The 22,003-nt window shown below is 43.9% G+C and overlaps 1 protein-coding gene across 3 annotated transcripts in view; it reads left to right on the top strand.

Moving 5' to 3' along the window:
* The first annotated feature begins 1,644 nt into the window (after nt 1–1,644).
* The window catches only part of NRG1 (neuregulin 1), a 176,215-nt gene continuing 155,856 nt past the window's right edge, over nt 1,645–22,003 (top strand). For all 3 annotated transcript variants that reach the window (XM_050987240.1, XM_050987239.1, XM_050987238.1), the window contains exon 1: nt 1,645–1,941. In XM_050987240.1, coding sequence (XP_050843197.1) covers nt 1,722–1,941 — 220 coding nt within the window. In that variant the 5' untranslated portion in view covers nt 1,645–1,721. The remainder of the gene's footprint in view (nt 1,942–22,003) is intronic.

Below are 22,003 nucleotides of genomic sequence, written 5' to 3'. Positions count from 1 at the left end.
CCGCCTGCCAAGAAACCCAAAATGTGACTCTAATGCACCTGTAACTTTTTGTGTCAAGAATTGTATGCATATCTTCTCCCTTTACTCCTCGTCCCCACCTTGACTTGATTTTTCACTGAAGTTGTATCACCAGGCCACTTTAGAAGTATATTTTCTTTTGCCTTGATGTTTTGCAGTCAATATTGTTTGCCGTTCTTCTTTTACCACACAGATAAGGACTTATACCAACATTGGGGGGTTTTAACTGTTTTTGTTTTCAAAGTCCAAATGCTGAAAAACTAAAATGCTGGCCAGCCACTGCTTCTTCAAAATCTTCCTGCTTCTTCAAAATCTTCCTGCTTCAGTAGAGTAAGTTGAAAAAACTGAATTAAAAAATTTCAGCCAAGATGAGGAACTCAGTATATATAGGGTTTCACTGTTTTGTCTTTTTTAGGCGTGATTTGGGAAGATCCTTTTAATGTCTTCAGTCCAAGAATACAGAAAAAGAATTTTAAAACGTCTTTTGTGCATGATGGTCATTGTTTGATGTCTAAGGCACATGTACAACTCTATTCAAAACAAGGAATCACCCAGTTTTAGATTATGACTCAATCTGCTTTTCCACATTGCATGACTTTTCTAGGAAAGACCCTCCATTGTGAGACTTCAAGTACTTTGTATAGATCTTTTCCATAACTTCTGAGTATTCTGTTTTCCACCCTTTAATGTGTAAGTCCTACAGGTAGCAGCTATCTCTACCATCAGGAACTATTGCTCAAGTTAGCTGAACAATTATACACAGATTCCTGAAGTTTTCCAGCTGATGGTAGAGTTCAGTTTGGTGCCTTCACACTGTTATCAGTTACGTCACAGTTGTATTGGGTATGGCTGTATTTGGTGCAGTTTCTCTCTGTGGGCTGCAGCAAGGCTTTGCCTGACCAACTGTTAGCTGCGAGAACGGGTGGTTCCGGGACCAGCCCCATGAGAAGGTACCAAAGTAGAAAAGGACGCACACTGAGAACAATGAGAGCTCCCCGGGACTGGACCTCCTTGCAAATCAGCAGGTGCGAGAGCGCACGCTAGTTTTGCAGACCCTCCGTCCCCTGAGCATCCCCCGCCGTCGGAACGGAGTCGGCACTGCAGGTAACCTCGCAGGTTAAGCGAAAAACTCAGCTTGAGCAGGTGCCTAAGTGGCAGCATATCAGTATCCCGATGAACACCGCACCCGCCTCACAGTTCTTGCGACCCCACGCCGGGGCCACCCGGACCACCGGGGAAGGCCCCAGCCTCGCCCCTTTGGCGAGCCCACAGAGCCACCCGCGCCCCGGGCAGGGCCCGCCGGCGGGGCGGCTCCAGCTGCAACACCGCCCCGTCCTGCCCTGCCGGGCCCCGGCCCCGGCCCGCCCCGCCCCGCCGGGGCCGCGGTGCCTGTGCCCTCCCCGGGGCTGGGGCTGGGGCTGGGGCTGGGGCCGGGGCCGCCCCGCACCCTGGGGGCCGTGCAGGCTCCGGGGCGGGCGTTAGTGAGGCGTGTGGCGAGGGGGTGTGTTTTTGGGCTGGAGTTTATTCGTAGTAGTAGTAGTGAAGAAAGGAAAGCTGGAGGGGGGTGGGGGGGGAGAGGAAAAAAAAAGGGGGTGGAGAAGGAGGGAGGGGGGGTGAAGGAAAAAAAAAAAAAGGCCCGAAGAGGAGTTTCCGAAAACTTCCAAGGAACTCGCGGCTGCAAGTCCCAGCGGCAGGCAAGAGCGATGCTGGAGCCTCGGGCGCTCCGGGAGCCGACAGCGACCGCGGTGGCGGCAGAGGGGGTGACCGCGGGGATGGCGGCGGCAGCGGGGAGCGCGGTGCCCGCCGGAGCCGGGATGGCCGAGAGGAAAAAAGCCGGCAACGGCAGGAAGGGCAGGAAAGGCAAGGGGCCCGGCAAGAAGCCCGCTCCGCCGGAGGAGGGCGAGGCGCCCGGGTCTACCACAGGTAAGCCCGTCGGCAGGTGCGGGGCCTGCCCCGCGCGGACCTTCCGCGCCCTTTCCGCGGCCGTCGATCCGCAGGCAGCGGGCAGCTGAACAATTGTTCAGCTAACCTGAGCCTGCCCGGCTCGGCGAAACCTCCGCGCCCCGCCGCGGCTGCTCGCAGAGCTCCCGGAGCGGCGGAGGCGGCGGCGTTGCCGGGAGCCTCTCGGCTGTCCGACCACCGTTCGGTCTGCTGCCCTATTTCCCTTCCGCTGGCCCCGAAATCCTGAGAGGCTCTCGGTCAGCTGTTGCTTTCTTCATATTTTTCCCCCCCTCCCTCCATTTTTTGGAGGGCGTGAGGCTGTCTCTCCTGTTACAAAACACGTTTTCTCTCCCTTCCTTTCCCCAGGAATCACTTAGCGTAGTTGAACAGATGGCCAACTTTCATATGGGGTATTTTGTCTAAACTTGCATCTATTTACTCAGGGATGATCAGAGAGGACATTTCGCTCGCTTAGCAGCACGTGTTGTTCCTCTCGTGCCTTCTCAGTATTAAGCACAAGAATTCATGCCGGTGATACCCTTGTTCTCCGTAGGTGTGCAGAAGCAGGACCCAAGAGAAGGGTCTCAACTGAGCGTGCTGCCCCACTTGCCATGGTTACTTATCTCTGTCAGCCAAAGCCCCAGTCAAGATCAAGACTCCTAGTGCAGTACAAACACATATGAGTGCATGATGGTTTTCATAGAGACCTTGTGTTATGCCACCTAGTTTATCAGAAAGCCTGGCAGTATCTATGGATACTTCTAGCTTTTTGCAACAGCAGTGTATAGCTGCATTTGAATTCTTTGGGGTTTTGTGAGAAATTGTTTTGAAAGAAGCCTGGGAAGAGCAGTCAATCGCCTGTGGTTTGGTTTTGGGATTTTTGTTTGGTTGTGTATTTTTTTCCCCTTTGTGTTGTTTTCCTGTCCCAACAGCCAAATTAACATAAAGCCTAATAGGGTAAAACTTTCTAAATATACCTGCATTAATTTTGCTCAGTGCATCATGGCCAACATAGTGCTGCTCTTGATTTCAATCATCAGCCCTCAGGGAGGATATGTGTGATTCAACAGCAGCAGATATCCCCTTGGGCTACTAATTTTTACAAACTAGTACTGCCCAATGCATCCTCTTCTCTAGGTTGTTTGGATACACAGCTCGCCCAGCTTCTGCTCAGCAGTGGCTGTAAACAAGTTTCAGGTACAGCACAGGAGGTTTCCCTTGTTATTCAAAGATAGAGACAAACACTCCTTTTGACCTTCTTTTTCTCTTTCACCAGATTTTTATAATGCTGTTACACTATGCAGGCATTGTAAGCATCTCCTGCTAAAACTGACCACCTCTGGCATTAAAACATTAAAACCTCTGGCAAACTTATCTGTGACAGCTGGGCTGTTTGCAAGGCTTTTTGTTTGTTTTGTGTCTGACCGAAAACAGGAAGACAGTGACAAGTTGGACAATTTGTGATAGGAAAGATCTGTCAAGGAGACACACGTTTTCTCACTGTGCATCTGAGAGTTTTATAGCATCCCATCCCATTTGTGTAGGAGTAATTTCTTTGTCCTGTTGTGCAGTTTTCCTTTTGCAGTGGAGTGGGGTGCTGAGGGAGTAGTGAAAGGAGCTGTGAACCAGAAGGCATATTTTTTGAGTAATCCAACCAAGTCAGCTTCTAAACTAGGCAGAGATTTTTGGGGAGATGGTCTTCTTTCTCTGTAGAGGGGAGCTAGAAGAGCAGAAAAATCCATGCTAGTAAATAGCACCTTAAGTTTAGGTATCTAAGGGTGGTTAATTCTCAGTTCTGGTGGTCTGATTATGTCTGCCATGGTGAGTGTTTTTACCTGAAAATCTGAAGAGTAGCGAATGTAGATTGAGATTCATCAGGGCAGGATTCCGATCATGCCAGCTCCTAAGGCTTTGCTAAAACTCCAGAAGGCTAAGTCTTTACTAAGCTAAAATATGTCAGTGTTTGGACCAGAAATAATCCAGTTTTCTGGCAAGTGCTTACCTCAGGTCTCCAGAGCACCGGTATGTTTTTATAGGTATGAAGGAGTACACCTTCATCCATACCTGACATTACTAGTCAAAAGTTTCCTGTGTGGGCAAGAACTGAACATTCTTCTATCTTATGTAATAAAAATCCTGTTCCTTCCAAGATGAGAGTATGTGGCAGGATAGTTCAGGTGTGTAGCTAATCCAAAAGGAAAATTAAATACAGCATAACACACGATTGTAAATTTGACTCTGGATCAGATAATGTCACACTGACAATGTCATACAGATTTTATCTAATGTGTTACCTAAGGGTATTACCTGGTTTGAGGGGCATTTAGAGCTAGAACTGATACTTAGAAGAGAAAGAGCAGAAAGAGTGGTTAATGTAAAAAGTAACAAGAGAGCAATTTTGCATGTCAAGCCATGGGTTTTTATTCTCTCTGTTCAAGCATATTAGAGCTTGAATTAATTATTAGTCTATTCATATTGATTAACAGTACTGACTGGGGGCTCTATGAAGGCCTTCTGACTTTGACAGGACTGCAGTTTTCCTTTTTGCTAATATAGGTTTGCATACCTGTTGTCATTTGGTGTGCTTAGGATGAGCAGTCTGAGAGGTTATGAAACAGTTTTGCTTTTAGTTACCAGCTTTCTTTGTTGAATTATGTCAGGAATTACCTTCTTCTCTATTGTGTTCTTGTCTACACAGAGTTTTCATCCACTTAAGGTTTTCCTCATGAAGAGCAGTGGCTTTCAGACAGTCCTCAGCTTTAAGATCTGGCACTAGCACAGAAATCCTAGGAGGTGTTCAGCTTTTTGCTTAGTGTAGTTTTTTCTGACAAAAACTCCTTGCAACTTAGTTTGCCTTTGCTGTCAAAGTATATCATATGCACTTCCATCCTGGGTCTGGAAGCATTGGTAATTCCTCAGTGGGTTGAGAATCAGCTTTGTTAATTGGGAAGAAAGGGTATAAGAAAATCTTTCATATTCTGTCATAACTTATCCAGAAACTCCAGAGCTGCTATTGGACAAGAAAGTCAGTTATTGGGGAAAAAAAAAAAAGAGAAAGATGAAGGAGGTTTGGTCTTCTCTGCTCACCTGCACAGTGTTAACACAAAAAAAAAAAATCTTCATGTTTTCCATCACCTAGATGAAGTCTGGGCTCTGTTAAAAAGTTTGGGGAGGTCCATGTTGGTATGATCTCTTTCTCACTAAAATTATTTAGCACATTTACTCCCCTTTGCTACAAGTGCTCTTGAATGAACTGATAGTGTCTGGCTTGTGTCATGACCAGAGTGACTAGGTTTTCCTTTAGCAGGGCACTCTGGACCATGATAAATACAAGGCATGGAAGACTGAAGAGAGGATATTATAAATGGACAGAAGCTTACAGCTTTTCTCCAAGTTATGTCAGTGTACTGCCGTGCCAACTGAGTGTGCAGACAGGCTCCACAAATCTGCCAGCAGGGCTTCCTAGAGCATTGCCAGCACACTGAAAATGCATCCAGCCTGGGCAGAGGAAGCTTTTGCAGGAAGGCTGAGGCTGGGCACCCAAGGTTCCCAGACTTGCCCCTCACAGAGGCACTGCTGCTGATGTAAGGTGCTGTTAGAGGAGGAGCACAGGGGCTGGGAATAGGCCCTTGTCCCTGTGTCAGCCCAACCTTCTGCCTACCCAGCTCTAGTCTTGGACTGCATAATGTGGGGCTAGTGCACTGAGAGAAAGGAGTCAGCCCTGGAAAAATCCCTCTGTGGGAGCTGTGTTTGTGTCAGTAAGGTGGGGTACCAGCACATCAGCCCAGCCCCTTTGTCATTTCCAGACATCTTGGGGAATGTAAGTTTTCAGGTGGTTCTGCTTAGCAGACTAGGGTTCTGCTTAGAAGACTAGGGTGAGGTTGCTGGGCTTGAAAGGACAAAGTGTGAGAAGATGTGAAGCCTTTCTGAGGAAAACACCTTATGTGTGTGAAGACGTGATAGTGCTGCGAACTCTGGCCTAGGGTTTTGTCAGCCACTCTCTAGTGGTACAAAGAGCAAGGCTCCACAAGCATCCGGCACCAAAACACAGGGAAGAAAGAGGGAAGACCATCAATTGGGTCTCAATTATCATTTCAGTGAAGTGACCTCAGCAGCCTTGTTCTGAACACATCTGCACTCACAGAGCCCGAAGTAGAAAGGCTGTGGTCATTGACATAGAAAATAAGTATCTCCTGGTGGGTTTAATTTAGAATTGGATAAAATGCCAGAGCTTGAAGACTGCTTGACAGAATAAACAGCCCAGAGTTCAGATGAGTGTGGCTGAGCAGAACGTTTGACTGTATCCTGGAAGCAGGCTTGGTTGCTGAGGAAGAAATGTTTTTTATCATATTAAAGACCAAGCTGCAGGTGAGAGCTTGGTTGGGAGGATTAGAGCTCAATCTGAGAGCTGCTAAATTTAAATTGATATTCAGTACTCATAAAGAGATATCAGAAGACTGATCACTGTTTCAACATGAATTGAAGACAAGAGTCTGGGAGATGGAATGAAAGCTGTGATTTCTGACAAAACCAGTCCACTTCTAAACTATTGCTTAGAAGGAGTGACAACTTCTTTTGTTGTTTCCAATCCAAAACATTTATGTGCTGCTGGTATGCTTGTACATTTTTCTGTGAGGAAAGCCTCTCTACCGGTGTGCAATGCCTGCATTCTCCAAACATTCCACACAATCTTCAGAGCAATTTTGAGAGTGAATCCTTTAAAAAGCATGCGAGTGCATTCATGTTTTTTTTGAATAAACGAGATTAGTCACCATTCAAAGTTTTTTGAATTAACACTAGAAGTACCACTTGACTGCAGCCATGGGAATGCAAACAGAATGGTGAGAACATACCAGTACAGTTGTCCAGTAAATACTGCCTGTGTATAGAAAGACATTCCCCTGTGAAATAAATCCAGAAACTGTTCTGAACTTTGTGCAAATATTGCTGGCTGGGGAAGGCTGAATAAAATTTTTATCTTTCATGTAGAAATGCCAGAGCCTGCTAAGCTATGCATGGATTTAAAAACTTTAACCTTTGGCAAATCTTGTGAGCTAACCCTTAAATCTAAGTTTGTCTATTTGTAATCATGGGCTTCTCAGATTTCTGGAAAAGCAGTAACTGAAAAAGGAGGGGGGGAAAAAGGTTGAATGAGGCAGTTTGAAACAGCACTAATAAGTAATAAAAAGAGAAAAGATCCTATGCAGCTGATATTTCAGAATAGTTCAGCACTCACTATTTGGGGCGGCTCATTTTTCATCTCCTCTACTGAATCAGAGTCAATTAGTTTTTACAAAAACTTTTTGGTGCTTGGTTTGTGAATGCCTAGCCATAGAGGATCTTTGAAAACACATTTGACTTTAGGCACCTAAGTGGCAATTCGTTATTCTTAAAGTAAGGCTAGTTAAATGCAGAGCTGTGGAAAACTTTTTTCCAAGCATCTCCCTTCCCCTGCCCTCCCCCATTTCAATCTATTTGCAAGCATCTGATAGCCCTTTGAGGCAGGTGGTTGTAACCAAAAGCAAAACAGTGGAGAACAATTGTGTCTCAGGGTGTCAGGATCTGGAAATGCTATGAATTCTTACCAAATCAGTGTTTTGCTAGCATTCCAAAAGTAACAAGAGTGAATGTGCCTTTAACAGTACTGATAGTTTATCGTGTTCCGTTATGATACAGGAAAACAAACCAAGTGTCAGTATTTTGTATGAGTCATTCTAGTTGTGCAAAGAGCTGCTCGAGTGTGCTTGAGGTGGTTGAGTTAACCCTCAGTTGCTACCCCAAGTGCACGGAGCCCTGGGTTCGGCGGGGGAGGGGGTCTTGTTGCCCGTCTGGAAAGCCTACAGCGGCAGGCTTGCATCGGGAGAGTTACGGTGTCGGTGCCGGGGTTGCGGCGGCAGCGGCGCCGCAGGGGCAGCACGGCCGAGAGAAGAGATGGATTGCGGCGCGGAGGCGTCTATGGACGTGCTGCTTTAAAAATAAAGAAAACAACTGAACTAGCAGTGAAGGGGGAGAAGAGCCGCCGGTGACCTGCGGCTCTGCAGGGAGGAGCGCTGCCGGTGCGTTTCGCTGCCGGTGCCCGCGGCGGCCGCGAGAGGGCGCGGCGGGAGCGCCCTGGCCGACCGACCCGCCGTCCTCCGGCGCTGCGGGAGCCGCGGCAGCGTCAGGGGATGGATGGTTCGAGCGGGGTGTTAGGGCTGTTGTGTTTGGTGCTGAAGGCCAGAGGATGTGCGGTAAACAGGTAGAGAAGCTGTGAGGGAAGGAGGCTTTGGTCCTGAAAAACACACTGCTCTGATACCATGCAATTATGAGCATGAAGTCGTCTAGTGTGAGGTCACAAGAATGCTCTTCTTTTTGTTCATTCTCTCGCTTCTTCGTTTCCTACCACACTTCCTCTATCTCTCTTCTTCCCTTCTTTGTTCTTCCTCTCTTTCCCTTCTTTCTCCTTCTTTCTCCTTCTTTCTTCCCTTCTCTTTCCATCCCTCTGTCCTGCTGTCCTTTTATGCACCCCTTTTTGTCCTTCTTCCATACTTTTCTTTCTGTCTCCTTTCTTTTCTCCATTTTTCTTTATTCTCTGTTATTTCTCCATCCTTTTCCTTCTTTTTTTTCCCCTTCATCCTGTCCATACCATCTGCTCTATTTCTGTTAATGAAGAAAAAAAACAATGAAAGGAAAGTAAACCAAGATATTTCATAAGGGACTGATAGAGGTCTTTAGCATAACCTCCTGTCTGGAGTAACTGCTAGTTTTTCATTTATGCATAGAATTCTACTTGTGTCTGGTTTTGTGTTTCTGGTTGTGTAATTTTCTGTGGGAGCATTAGATTTGGGGAGAAATTGACCGTGTTATGTAGTTTGTTCACTATGGGCCATTTGAATCCTAGCTCTGACAACCAAGTCCACAGGCTTCACAGGTCAGGGAGGAAGAGGGAGATGTTAATCCACTTGTGACAGTTCACTTGGGAGCCTTTACTCATTCGCTCCGTGCATCTCTTCCTCAGGTTTTATGAGCTGATTGTCCTTCCACCTCTGTAAGCAGGGGGAATTCAGATCAGGGAGTTTTGGCTTGGCATTCAGTCATGGACTCAGGCTGAGCCTTGCTCGATGCCTTTCTCCTGCATTACCAGCTTCCATTTCACCCTTGAGTCAACCACATGCCACGTCCTATGGCTAATGGTTAATTCCTTTGAAGGCAATTACCAAAGCATGAATGCATACTTAGGATGACTAAACAGAGTCCCTAGTAACATCCAGTTGTGGAGGTGGTAGATAGGGGTTGTTATCACTGCCATCACTGCCAGAAGATTTAAATTCGAAATGCTATTTGCATGGATTTGTGTGTGTGTGTGTGAGCACATGCAGGTGCAATGTTTAAGTGGGACTGTTGGCTTCTACAGTTATAGTCTATTCAGTTTTCCTTTGGGGAAGACCATTGGACTTAGAAAATAGTAAAAAGGGGCCATATTTTGCCCCTCTAATGCCATATTAATGCCATATTGCATCTGTATACAAAACAGCACTGAAAACTGCTCTAAATTGTTGTCCTATATTTGGAATGGGTGGCCCTATTACTCTGTAAATAGATTTTTGCAAGTCCTCTTGAATTTCACCAATTAAACTGGTAATGTTTGTGTCATCACAGTAATTGAGGTCTAGCTGAAATCTCTGTCTCTCCAACTGCCCTCTGTGGAACAAGCTCCCATTGCCTGGGATCATACAGTCCTTGCATGTCCAAGGTCACAACAGATCAGTCTGATCACAGAAACCAGAGTCTCCTGATTCTCAGTCTAACCTCTCCCTTCAAGCCACCATGGTTTCTAACACATGTGTAACATATGTGTACCACAAACCTGCCACGTGCCCTTATTTTTTTTTTATTTTTAAATTGTCAAAAAGTTTCCTTTCCCTTTGTGAAAATAAGTTTTCTGGAGGACGCTGTGCATAGTTGATATGTCTACTGCAGGAGACATAGGAAGAGGAGGGGTCTTTTTAGGTAGCAGACACATTGCTGTCCCCCTGGAGCCCTGCAGCCCTATGGCAGGAGCTGGTTCTACAGGGTGAATACGGGGATGAGGGGTGCCAGAGAAGATGTCAGCTGTGCCAACAGACCTGCAGGTTCAGAGAGAGTCACTGGTAGCATTTGAGAAACACTCAGAGAAAAGGTTTTAGTAGAAAAGTTTTCCAGCAGGCTGCTTCCAAGGACAGTATGTACCTTTGCAAGAATGAAGGAGAAATCTCCCATGCAGAGCTTCCCCATTCCAGTGCGAACAATCTGACCTGCAAAAACTGGTGTCTCAGGGCAGCCAGTGCCTCCTCTTTGTTACTGCACATTCTGCAGTGATCTATGCCAGCTTCAGGGTAGTGGCCTGATCGTCTCAAGAGAAGTTACATTAGGACAAGTTAGCTAAGCCTTTGAAAAAAAAACCTGAAAACATAGTAGCTAGTTGACCCTGTTCTTGGAAAGAGTGGACTGGAAATGCAGAAGTAGAAACTGCCCCATAAAGAGTGTGTTCACTGTCAGGCTCTGGAGGACTAATGCAGCTGCTAGTGCACCTGAGAGGTTAGTTAAAAAGCAGTGCATTTGAAATCAGAGCAGTTGCAGTGCAGTTGCACTTGCAGTTGTAGTGCAGTGAAGGAACCTGCCTGGGCATGTGGAGGATTTCTGTCCCTCATAACCTCTGAGATGAGGATTGGCATAATTTTTGAAAGATGAGCTATAGTTCAACAAAAAGGTATGGGATAAATGTAGAAATTACTGTGTGAGGATTTTTTTCTGTTACAGGCTTCTAGTCTGGCAGACATTCTGAGCCAGATTTGGTGTTGTTGTCCTAGTCTTTTTTGTCTTGGTACCTTTTGATTTAAATGCAACTTTTACTTAAGCATGTTGTTCATGGCATGTGAGAAGGTACAGCCAATGCACAAAAGACTATGTGTAAATGCTGGATGATAAGATGAACTGTAGAAAAAAAGAAATTTATTATCAGCTGGACTGAAACTGATGATAAGCACAGGTTTTCCTGGCTTTATGAAGTGCCAGAAAGGTCAGAAATTGGAAAACTATTTCAGAGCAATAACAACAAACTGAAGAGAGAGCAGGAAGGTTTTTGAAACAAGGTCAGAGAGAGGGGTTTAAAGTAGATAATTGTCCTGTTAACTCAGCTCCAGTCCTAGGTTGCTTGGCATTGATAAGCCTTGGGTTTTTTTCCCATCTGGGAGTGAAGATGTTTCTCTAATGAGAAACACTCTGTCCTCACACTTGGAGTGAAGACCACCTGAAGACCCTCCTGGGTGAGGAGCCTCCTTGTAGGACCATCCTACCATCATCCCTCATTATAGCTGCAAGGTCTTTCCTGAAGCTCATGTCAGTTCCATAAACGACAGAACCCACTGGTCTCAGCAGCCAGTGTTCTTGCTTCCATCCCCTAATTTGCCATCTTCTCTCAGCCCTTCTCCAGCTCACACCTGATTCTTAGAAGCTGATAGCAATGATCCAGCCAGTTTCAAGCACAGAAGAATCCACTTTCTAGGCAGATTGCATGAGGAGAACCAATTCTTTGGCTGCAGTAAGAGTTGTACCTAACAGCAGGATGAAGGCAGAGCCTGTTGTTGAGAGAATGTTACTTCAGTCCACAAGAAAAGATCAAGGGAAGGGATATAATTTCTGAGAGATGTTGAGAGAGGAGTAGCTTCATCTAGGCATTTTGTTTTGAAGGTATGGAATTAATTGCACAGCTGCTGGCAGTGGCATTGCTTCCTCTTGAGGGGAGGTGCGAAGACAGATTCCCAGGACACCAAAGCCTGCTTAATCCCAAGCTGGATTTTTAAATGCTTCTCATGGCTCACTCTAGGCTCCTACAATTTTTCCTCAGGTTTGCTTTGTATGCAAGTGCCATTAAAGTAGCTGCTTTGGTAGCTGAAGTAAGCTGCTAGGTCTATGTAGCTCTTTTTCTGTACAGGAGGACCTTTAGTTTGAGTTCTTTGTGTCTGTTTCCCTTTGGAATTCAAGGTCTGACTTGTCTCCAGTGACAAGTTGCGCTGAGTGACTGCTGCCACATTGTGCTTGCCTGAAGGTATCTCCATGGCACTGACAAGAGGGAAACAGCCTGAAAATGAGATGAAATGGCAGGACATGTAATGGGTAGGAGGGATGATGTCCACTGCTCTGCCTGATGTTCCCTCTCAACTGCACACGTGATTTTGCTACAGATGGTATGCTGTCATTGATTTGTTCATGGCTTTTTTACCCCTTAAGTCTGTGATAAACGGTTTTCTTCTTCTGGACATTTGGATCAAAATCAGCAGGAGCAAGTTTTATCCAATCCCTCTTACCCATTACAGGCAGTTCTGAGGGCACCATGTCTGTGTAAAACTCTGTTGTGTCCACACCTAAGCCCTGAAAGGAAAATGATCTTCCAGCTTACCTACACACAAGTTGACCTTTAAGGAATGCATTGAAACTCCTTGAACATCACTGGGAGTATTTGCAGACTAAAGCTTAAGCACTTTCCTAAAGTAAATGAAACTAGCTGGGGCTTGTGCCATGGTCTAGGTTTTCCATTCTCTCACCCTACCCAGAGAACCATATATATTAAACTCTGAGCAGGCCATCCTAGTGTTCTTTAGTCACACTGCAAATTATTTAAACTGAGAATAATGAAAGGACTTCTGTCCCACAAGAACTGTTTATGGAAGAAATTGACATAATGCACTGAATCATGTCTGCTGGCCAAGAGGTAACAGGCAGAGAAAGATGATTAAATTGAGTCTGATGTCTGCTGTCAAGGTTGGTGGTTAACTCATCTGATGTGTGAAATCAGGTACCTGTGCATTTGGATTTGCTTTGACACCTTTTTCATCTTACCCTCTTTATAACAGCAAGGTGATAGCTTTTACTCATTCTATTCTAAACTATTAGCTTTCACAAAGAGAAGGCCAACTCCTTTTTTTCCCCCGGAGTCGCGTAGAGCAATATTAGTGTAAGCATATATGTGGACTTGTGCATACACATGCACTCCAGTCCATCACAAATGCAGCAAGAGAGGAGTTTATTTGAGTTTCAAGACTTCCTAGAGCTATATTGCAACACAGAATTTTTCCACTGGGGAAGTGTCAAGAAACAACTTCTTTTCTAAGACATTTTTAACTCAAGGTTCCATAAAAATGATGGAGCTCCTGGAAAGACCTCCTTGGGGAGCAGTCCTATGAAATATGCCGGCAGCCAGATGGCACAAATTTGGAAAACGCTGCTGTCCTTAAAGAATAGAACTGACAGCCTCTGTGAGAAGGCAGTGTATTTTCCCAAATAACCCTTTTAATTCTGTGTTAATTTTATAGAGAGCATCTTCTTTTGATAATCCAGGGAAACAAACTTTTCGTGAAAATCTCACCATGGGTCATCAGGAAAGTGTAGAAATGTCCAAAGTAGTGAGTTCACTTTGATTTTTTTTTAAAGTAGCAATTGGTAAACAACTCCCTTAACAGTACTAAGCAGCCTCAGAATTGCTTTGTTTCATGGCACATTTCAATTTCATGGCAAGGCTTAGTTCACTTCAGATCAGTGCCAAAGACTCCAGGCACAAATAAGAGTTATAAATCACTTTGGAGTTGAGGGATGAGGAACAACTTGAGGTATTTAGAACCGAAATTAGTTTGTGAGGCTATTTCCATTCAGAAAACCATGATGACTGCTGGCTCTACACCAGGGAGTAGATAAGATAAAAAGCACAAGACAGGATTACCCTCACAGTGTTTGCGCATCTTCTCCTGACCATCAGCAGGGCACATGCCTGTCTAGTAGGACTGCTCAAGGGTTGTCATCACGGGATGACAGTGGAAAGCCCCACAACACCAGATCCAGGTCCTGCCTAGGAGCCTGTTGGGGTTTCTGTCCACCTCCAAGCCCCACCAGTGGAGCAAGAGGCAACTTTTCAATCTGCATCACACCAAAAAAGGCTCCCAAGCATCTCACCTGCTTCCACTGCAGCTTGCTGACCTGTAGGGCTTTACTATGTGCAAGAGCATCACAGCCAATGAGTGCTGGTTAGGTTTTTTTTTTTTTTTCCCCTCTCACCCATAATCAGCTGTAGCTGAAGGTCGGATACTTAGCTAGTCTAGCTATTTGTCTGATCACAATGGTCATTTTTATATATGACAAATATGGTTGAGGATGAAGTGAAGAATGGGCATGTGGGTCTGCTTGACAAGGAAATTATTGGATGTGAAGGGTTTTTCAAACAAGAGGGGAGGATATACACTTGACCAGGAATTACTCTACCAGCACCTCAGGGCACCTTCCTTTAGCAGTTGTCTGTTTATCATGTTCTCAGTGCTCTGCTTCTGTCCTGTGTCTGCTATATCTGTTTCCCCAGAACCACCATCCACATTTCTAACTCAGTTCTTGCCTGGAGCATACTGTATATAATGTTTCTAGGTAGGAATGTGGGGGTGGAAAGACCACATGAGGTCATAAAGTTTTTGTGGAGTTGCAATTTGATCCGAAAAGTGAATTACCAGGTGCTTCTTCAGAGAGGGATTGAGGAGTTATATTTAAATACGTCATTTAGTAAGGCCTTTTATTCCAGAAGATAATCAATTCCATTTATTCTCTAAATGTGCATTTGTTTTACTATAGCATAATTCTAGGATGATGTTTAAATTGATCAGTAGATTGAACAGTTAAGAAATAAAAAAATAATAAGACAATGCTATATATCTTTTTTTTTTCCTAAGAAATAGGATTTTACCAGACTACTGAGTAATAAATCTTAAAAAGGCAATACACTTCTGATGCTTATTTTCATAAATTTACCTCTGTGTTGCAGGAAGGGGGAGAGGAAATGCTCCAGTAACCAGCATGTGAACTCTCAGGGCCAGGATGGAAATAGCATCAGTCAGTAGGCTTTACTCAAGATGGGGTGGCAGAGAACCTTTGCAGCGCTCTACAAATGTGTGTACTGTTGCTGAAATGGTTGTTACCTCTCAAGGAGGCTTCTTGTAGCAGAAGGCTGCTGTGAAAGGGCATTACTCTCATGTGAGCTGTAATCAGGGGTGCAGTGGTTGTGCCTTGGCTGGGTGACTTCTGGGTCTGCTCAGCAGCAAACAGCTCTTCTGGAACTGAGGTTGTATTTTATTTCTGCTCTGTTTCTGAACAGAACCACTGAGTGCTGCTCCCCTACCCACTTGTTCAGGCATTCATCAGGGAGACACAAATGTTGGCAAAAAAGGCTTGGAAGGCAAGAGTCTGTGGTCAGTGGTCTGCTTATACAGGGAGACCTGGAATGCTCATCCAAATGAGCTTTAGTGCAAAGTGCACACAGTGCATACATTAAGTCACATTGGATCATCACTTGTGGTTTTTTATTATTTTTAGCTGTAAACCAGAGAGAATTAGGATCACATTTTTCTGAAGGTGTGTCCTCACCTAAGTGTAATGGATGTGCTGTAGATTCACACTTTGCATTAGTTCAGCAGAAGTTTTGCAGTCTGTCCTTGCACCAACAGCCCTAAAATGCCTGGCCCTTGCTGATGAACCCGGGAAAAGTTTCTAGCCCTATCCAGGGGAAACCAGATGCCCAGTCTGCAGCATTGCTGTGGTATTACACGAGATGTTACCCAGGGAGAAGTCAGGTTGGGACCAAGAACAGTCACCTGTTCAAAAGGACAGGTGAGTTGTTGGAAAAGCAGGGAAAGAACTGGGATTTGTGGGGTTGGACATTGAACAGTGGGGAAATGAGTGAGTAGAGAGGTCCTCATTGGAGACCTAAAAAAGGAGGGAGGAGAGTGAGAGCAGAGAACTTGGGGAGCACGGTGTGTCTGGGAGATAAGGCTGGAGGAAGAGCAGGGGAGAAGCGCATGGTCATTTTTGGCTCAGTGGGAGACTGAAAGTTGGGAAAGGGGGAAACTGAGACGTGACCCACCCCCAACAAGGGTGGAAGGAGTGGAACAGAGAAGGAAGGTGGCCTTGTGGGGGGAGGAAAAAAGGCTGTCAATGCAGATGGTGTTGGGCAGCCCTACTTCCCCTGGGGTTAGCCAGCAAAGTGACTTCACTGACCAGCCTCATCATCTTTTCTTCGCCGGCTTAGCCATGCTGTTGCCATACAGTGACCATGGCAACCCAAATTTCTGACTAGCTGTTCTAGGATGGTGGCTGTAATGATAGTGGTAGTGAGTATTGACAGAGGGGAGGGGAAGGCAAGCAGCTGTGGAGCAGGGGAAGTTGCCTGAGTACAGTAATCGTCTTTGGCAGGTCAAGGGTGAACCGTGGCCTGCGGGAGTTGTACAATGCCCAAGGCTAGCAAAGTGGTGTTATAATAAACCCCAGATGTTTCCGCTATTTACAATGTATATGTTATGTTTAAACCTGAAAATGCATCCTAGGATCTGGTGGGTAGGGAAACAGTTATTAGCTGCTTGGAAATGACTTGCTGGTAATGTATCTGTTCCCCCTTGATATTAGCTGTTGCCTGTTTAAAATATAAATCTTCTAAGCTGAGACCCTCATGAGCAGCTTCTTTGCCAAACCAGTGGTTCCATCCGGCTCCATGAGGAATGGCGCGGTGCTCCCTGACGGGTTTCTGTGAGGCTGCATCCTGGGCACGGCAGCCCTGGGAGCCGCGCTCGCAGCCGGCCTGCGTTGGTGTGGGAGAGGCACCGCTGTCAGGCAGGGGAGCGCAGCCAGCCACAGGTGTGCAGAGAACACTCTTTAATTTCCCCAGACTAATTATTTTGGAGCTGGGAGCCAGAACCCTTGGGTTATGTCACGGGCCACAGCAGAACTTTGAATAAGCATTTAAGAGATGGATAGGATTTAGCTGAGCGGGCTTTTATGCCAAAACAATTGCTTGTCTATAAGAGTAAATTAGTCAGCTAAACGGTGGGTTTGTGGCCAAATGGTTGCTTTGCACAGACCCTCCAGGTGATCAGTCCTACAGATGGGCCAGGCAAGGCACTCAAATTATTAACATTTAAAGTGAGTGAGTTCAACTGTGGGAAGGCTGGGAGTGGAGGCTCCTTTTCAGAGATTAATCATTCTGAATTAATTATACCAAAGCCACACAAATTTGGAAGAGCCATTTTTCCTTCGATGTTTTATTGGATTTAATTAATCCTTAAAAATGGAAACCTTCAGTAAATCCTTAATAGTTCCTCACATACATCCCCTGCCTGCCCTTGCTTCTATATCCACCAGTCTGCACCAGGCATGTTCATGCATCTTGTGGGCACTTGGGGTACAAAAGGACTTGTTTGGACCCGTAACCACAGGGTGTACTGAGAGGAGTGGGAGTGCTTAAGGTGGGTTGTACAAAAACATTGCTGAAGATCAGGTAACAGTTTGCAAGGAAAATGGTCAGAAATTGAGTCCTCACCCAGTGTTGTGATGTTTTGCCCAGGATACCTGGGGTATGTGGGAGAGAGGAGTGGTCACATTACACAGCATTTGTGGATATGGGATTTGGGTCTGCATAGAAATGAATCTTGGGGCTCAGGGAGAAAATGATTCTGATTTTGAGGTTTTGTTGCATTTTTCTCCTTATTTTCTGTTCCTACTCCAAATAGTTCCTGTACAGCTATTCCATCAAAAGTCTACTGTGACTTCTGTTAAGGGCAATGCCTTTTCTTCCTGAGCTTTATTGTCCTCCCACATCCCACATGCCTGCCTCAGAATGATTTTCTTGAATGCTAGCCCTGATGGACAACTCCCTACCTAGACATCCAATTTTACAATATTTCACATCACACTTCATAAGAAGGGGTGCAGTACAAGCATTCTGCTAGGCAGAGTGCCTGCATGATGATGTGAAGGAGTCTCTGTACCTTTCTCTGATTCACTTGGACTCAATATTGTGGCTGAAGGACCATTCATGTCAGTGGTTTCTAATGTGATACTCCAGTTTAAAATGAAGTTAGGCCACATCAGTAAATATGAACTCAATGCCTGAGGTGGCTGAGTGTAAAATGACCAGAGTTCTGTGAATTCACATCTCATCCTTCTAACTAGCTTCCCCACATGGAAAGTCGAATGTGTAGAAATGTTATTTGCCTGAGATCTTTTTTGATTGTTAAGCTTATCTGTTTTGCTGATTGCAGATAAGTTTTTTCAGTGTTTTTTATCTAATTCAATGTGATGATCAAGTCACAATGAAATTGCTGAACAAGAGTTAAAACTGGAGAAAAAGAAGTATTTTTTTCTCTCAATCCATTCCTAAAACTGAGATGACTTTTTTTGGGATGTGATGACCATTTACTCAAATGTGACTCAAAAAGTTACTCCTAGTACTTACTTGTTTAGTGATCCTGTTGAATCTGAATTCAAAACATGTTTTAATAAAATTTCTTCTTTTCTCCTCTCTCAGGGCTCTGGTAGATTCCACTAATGCCAAGTCCTTGTCTTTTTCTGTATTTTGATCTTTATCTATTGCCCTGCAGAATAATCAGTAAGATAACTGATACATCAGATAACACATTGTTTTCTAGCCTAAAATAAAAATTGTTAGAATTTATATTGCTCTTGTAGAGATAGAATATCCTCAGAACTTGGAAAACTGAGTTATCAAATTGAAATTAAGGGCTATGCTTAATTACAAATAAGGATGTCATAAGAGTTAGAAGCCAGTGACAATCTTTCTCCTTTTTTTTTCCTTCTTTTGGGAGAAAGAATGATGTATAAGAAAAGAAAAAACGGTTAAAACCTGTTGTTTAAATTCAGTGCTTCCTCTGATTACTTAAGGAATGTTTTGATTGGGGAAACAAGCCATGGGGATAAACAGCTGTCAAACATCTCAGTACTATCAAAAACAATGCCATCTCCTGAGCACTGATAATCTTAAGGAAAATTAAATTAAAAACTTTTCCAATTAAATTTTTTTTTTTTTTTAAATCTACTGAGAAAAGTTAGGATGAAAATATTGTGAGAAAGAAGGTACCTGGCCCTGGAGCTATTTGCCTGTCTTAGTATGGAAACCTTGGCTCCCGTGATTGTATTCCTTGTTCGGTGCGTGTCAGTCAACCCTGGATAGGTTGAGGCTACAGCTGGAGGTGCCTTGCACTGCCAGATGAGACAATCACTTTGTTGGTGATTTGCTGGGTTTAGATCCTCCTCTATTCTCTCTCAGCTCACGTCAGAGTTGTTGCTGAGAATCCCTGTAAACACGGTGTGTGCTGCCTTCCTCTTCCTCCATTGCAAATAGCTCGATTTTTCTGTAGGCTTCAGGAAAATGCTAATTTGATGCTGCTTTTCCTCAATCCTTGATCTGTTTACTGCTGGAAATTCATGAAGCTCGTGGAATAACCAGCTTATGAAAATATCAGACCTGAAAAGAACATCTTGCAAAGTCCAAAGCATGCCTTTAATTCTTTCCAGAAGCAGTGATTGAAATGCAAAAGTATGGTAGACTTTCAGTGTAATTATACTGTTCGGGTTTTTTCTTGTGTTTTTCAGCCATTGGGTTTTATGACATCTTTCAATAGCCAGATACAGATTTGGAATCAGTTAATATTCTGAAAACAGAATGCTTATCATCTACAAAGTATTTTTCTCTATTAATTGTTTCCATTTCCCCTAACAGTAATGGTGTCCGGCTTGGTTACTTCCTACGTAGAATTCCCTTTGCACCCAGAAGGGGGACTCAGGATATTAAATTTCAGCAGATGCGGTGAACTTGTCCTTTATGTTCTTTTTTCCAGAACATTGTTTTCTGATGCTGTTGTGATTCTTCCTTGGCTTCTTCCATCAATCTCTTATAGCTGTCATTGTCATAGCTTTCATTATTATGTTCTTAGCAGAGTGGGACAAATTTTGCAGAAGGAAGTACTGAAATGGACATTTGGACATGTCTGGAATCAGGTTCCAGTCCACCATGAAGCAGTTTGTTGTATCACTTCTCTGTCTGTTTATCACAGGAGTTTCCAGCCCATGTGTTGCTGCATCTCCCCAGGGGTATATCTTCCCTCCGGTGTGTCAGCAGGATCCTGGACTGTAATTAATAAGGGTGTTTTATTGGCTGTTGTGATATCCAAGCATAAGAGTGTGTGAGACCCAAGAGAGAGTCCTGGTCTGCTCTGTGGACTTCAGATCATCATCTAGGTCATGATGAAAGAGAATAAATGAGCATTTTTAAGCAGAGATGGGCATGTTGCTTCATGTGCAGTGGAACAATCTGTGAGAGAGTAGCCAGAAGTTTTTAAAAAAATTACAAAACAAACAAAAAAGCCAACCAAAAATAATAACAACAACATCAACAAAACAAATTGCAGAAAAGACAAAGTGTGTCCATACATTATTTAGGTAAACAGCAGGTTCTGTTTTGCACAGTAGCAAGGAGTGAATCCTACCTGCTGCTGGGTTTCTTGAGAGACAGCCCTGTTATCTGTTGTCATGTCACCTTGCAGGACTGAGTCTTACAGGAAACTTAATACTCCTTGTCGTTCTCCTGGAGGGATTGCATAAGCTTCCCTCATAAACTCCTGGTTTTCAAAACCCTTTTAGGATCAAGGTTTTATTTCTGATTTTTTTGTGTAACATGAGTTTCATTCTCATGTCTTCTAGAAAATGTGGACAAAAGAGATGACTGGCAAGCCCCTAGAGTTCAGCACAGCTGGGGAGAAAGTTATGCATTCTGCCTGTTCTGAGCTATTTCCAGTGAAAATCTAGACTGTAATTTGACATGATACCATCTTTTTAGGATAATGTGGTTTTGTTTGGTTTCTGAAAGACTGGTCTGTGGGGGATTTTTTGTTTTGTTGTTGTGGGGTTTTTGGTTTGTTGCTTGGGGAGTTGCATTTTTTCTGCTTTTTTTCTGTTTTTTCTATTTTTTTCTCTTTTCTCTTTTTACTGTCCTTTTTCTGTTTTCTCTTTTTAATTTTTTCTTTTCCTTTTTTATCTTTTTCCTTTTTCTTTTTTTCTTTTGTCTTTTTTTAAGATTAGTTAAAGAAAGAAAAGATTGGCACTGTGTAAGAATTAGTTTGAACACTGTGCAGATAGTCCCTAAGAGAGATTTGAACCTGTTTTCATTCTTGATCTTGTCTAGTTTGGGGAAGCATGTTTCCTGTGCCTGATATGGAGCAGCTCCTCCTCTGACAGATTTTGAAGTTATTTACTTCAGATAGCTTCAGAGAGGCACAGGGGTCACATGTGATTAGGGTGGAGAATTTATTTTATTTCTGGTTCTCCAAGAAATAGGTGAGCAGTCTGCTAGGCTGCTGCAGCATGACACCAAAACCACAGGGTGAGAATCTTCTTGCTTTTCCTAACTTGGACATTTTCCTGAGCAGTTTTCTCAGGGTACTCTTGTGTCAGAGTTTCTATTCTGTTACTATAATAAGGATTATGTAGATGGCTGCCTTCCTTGGAGCTCACCAGTCCAAACCTGTACAGAGCTGGTTTGAGGTCTGGTGTGACTCTGTGAAAGCATCTCTGCTGCAGATTTGTTTGCAGTTGTTCTGTTAGTGCTCTTCAGTAATTTCTCAGCAGCAAAAAAAGCACATTTTATGCTGCATGCTCTGTGTATGCAGTCCACATGATTTATGACTGAAGTTGGTGCCTTGGGTAGGAAGTAAAAGCAAAGGAAAAGTTTCCTGTTGCACAAATTACAACAAACTGAAACTTCTAGTAGACATTGTGTGGAACAAATAAACCACAGAAGATGATACACAAAAATCTCCAGCTCAGTAGTAGAAATATTATAGTATTGTACTCAAGGCTATTTTCCCTGAGAATGAAACAGAATGGAGGCTAAGAAAAGTTTGGGACATTGCTCTGATTAGTCCTTTTGTGCAGAAGTTTATGATCACATTGATGTCTTTCTACCCTGGATGCTGAATGCATGTAAGAGTGTTGGCACACAAAAGTCATTGTCATTAAATTCAGTTTTCTTAATGCTATTGAGGCAGAGAGTGTTGTTTCTAGAAAGACCTGTTAGGACTAATTTAATCCAGAAGTTTATTGATTTGACTTAATTTATTAAGGAATTGATTTTAATGTGAGTTTGATCATAGATCAGCTTTAAATTGGTTTAAATGTGTTCACAGTGAGACTTTGCATTGGTTTAAAT

Source organism: Serinus canaria, chromosome Z (genome assembly GCF_022539315.1).
Source record: "Serinus canaria isolate serCan28SL12 chromosome Z, serCan2020, whole genome shotgun sequence".
Taxonomy (NCBI): domain Eukaryota; kingdom Metazoa; phylum Chordata; class Aves; order Passeriformes; family Fringillidae; genus Serinus; species Serinus canaria.
This window is presented reverse-complemented; position numbering and strand designations above follow the sequence as displayed.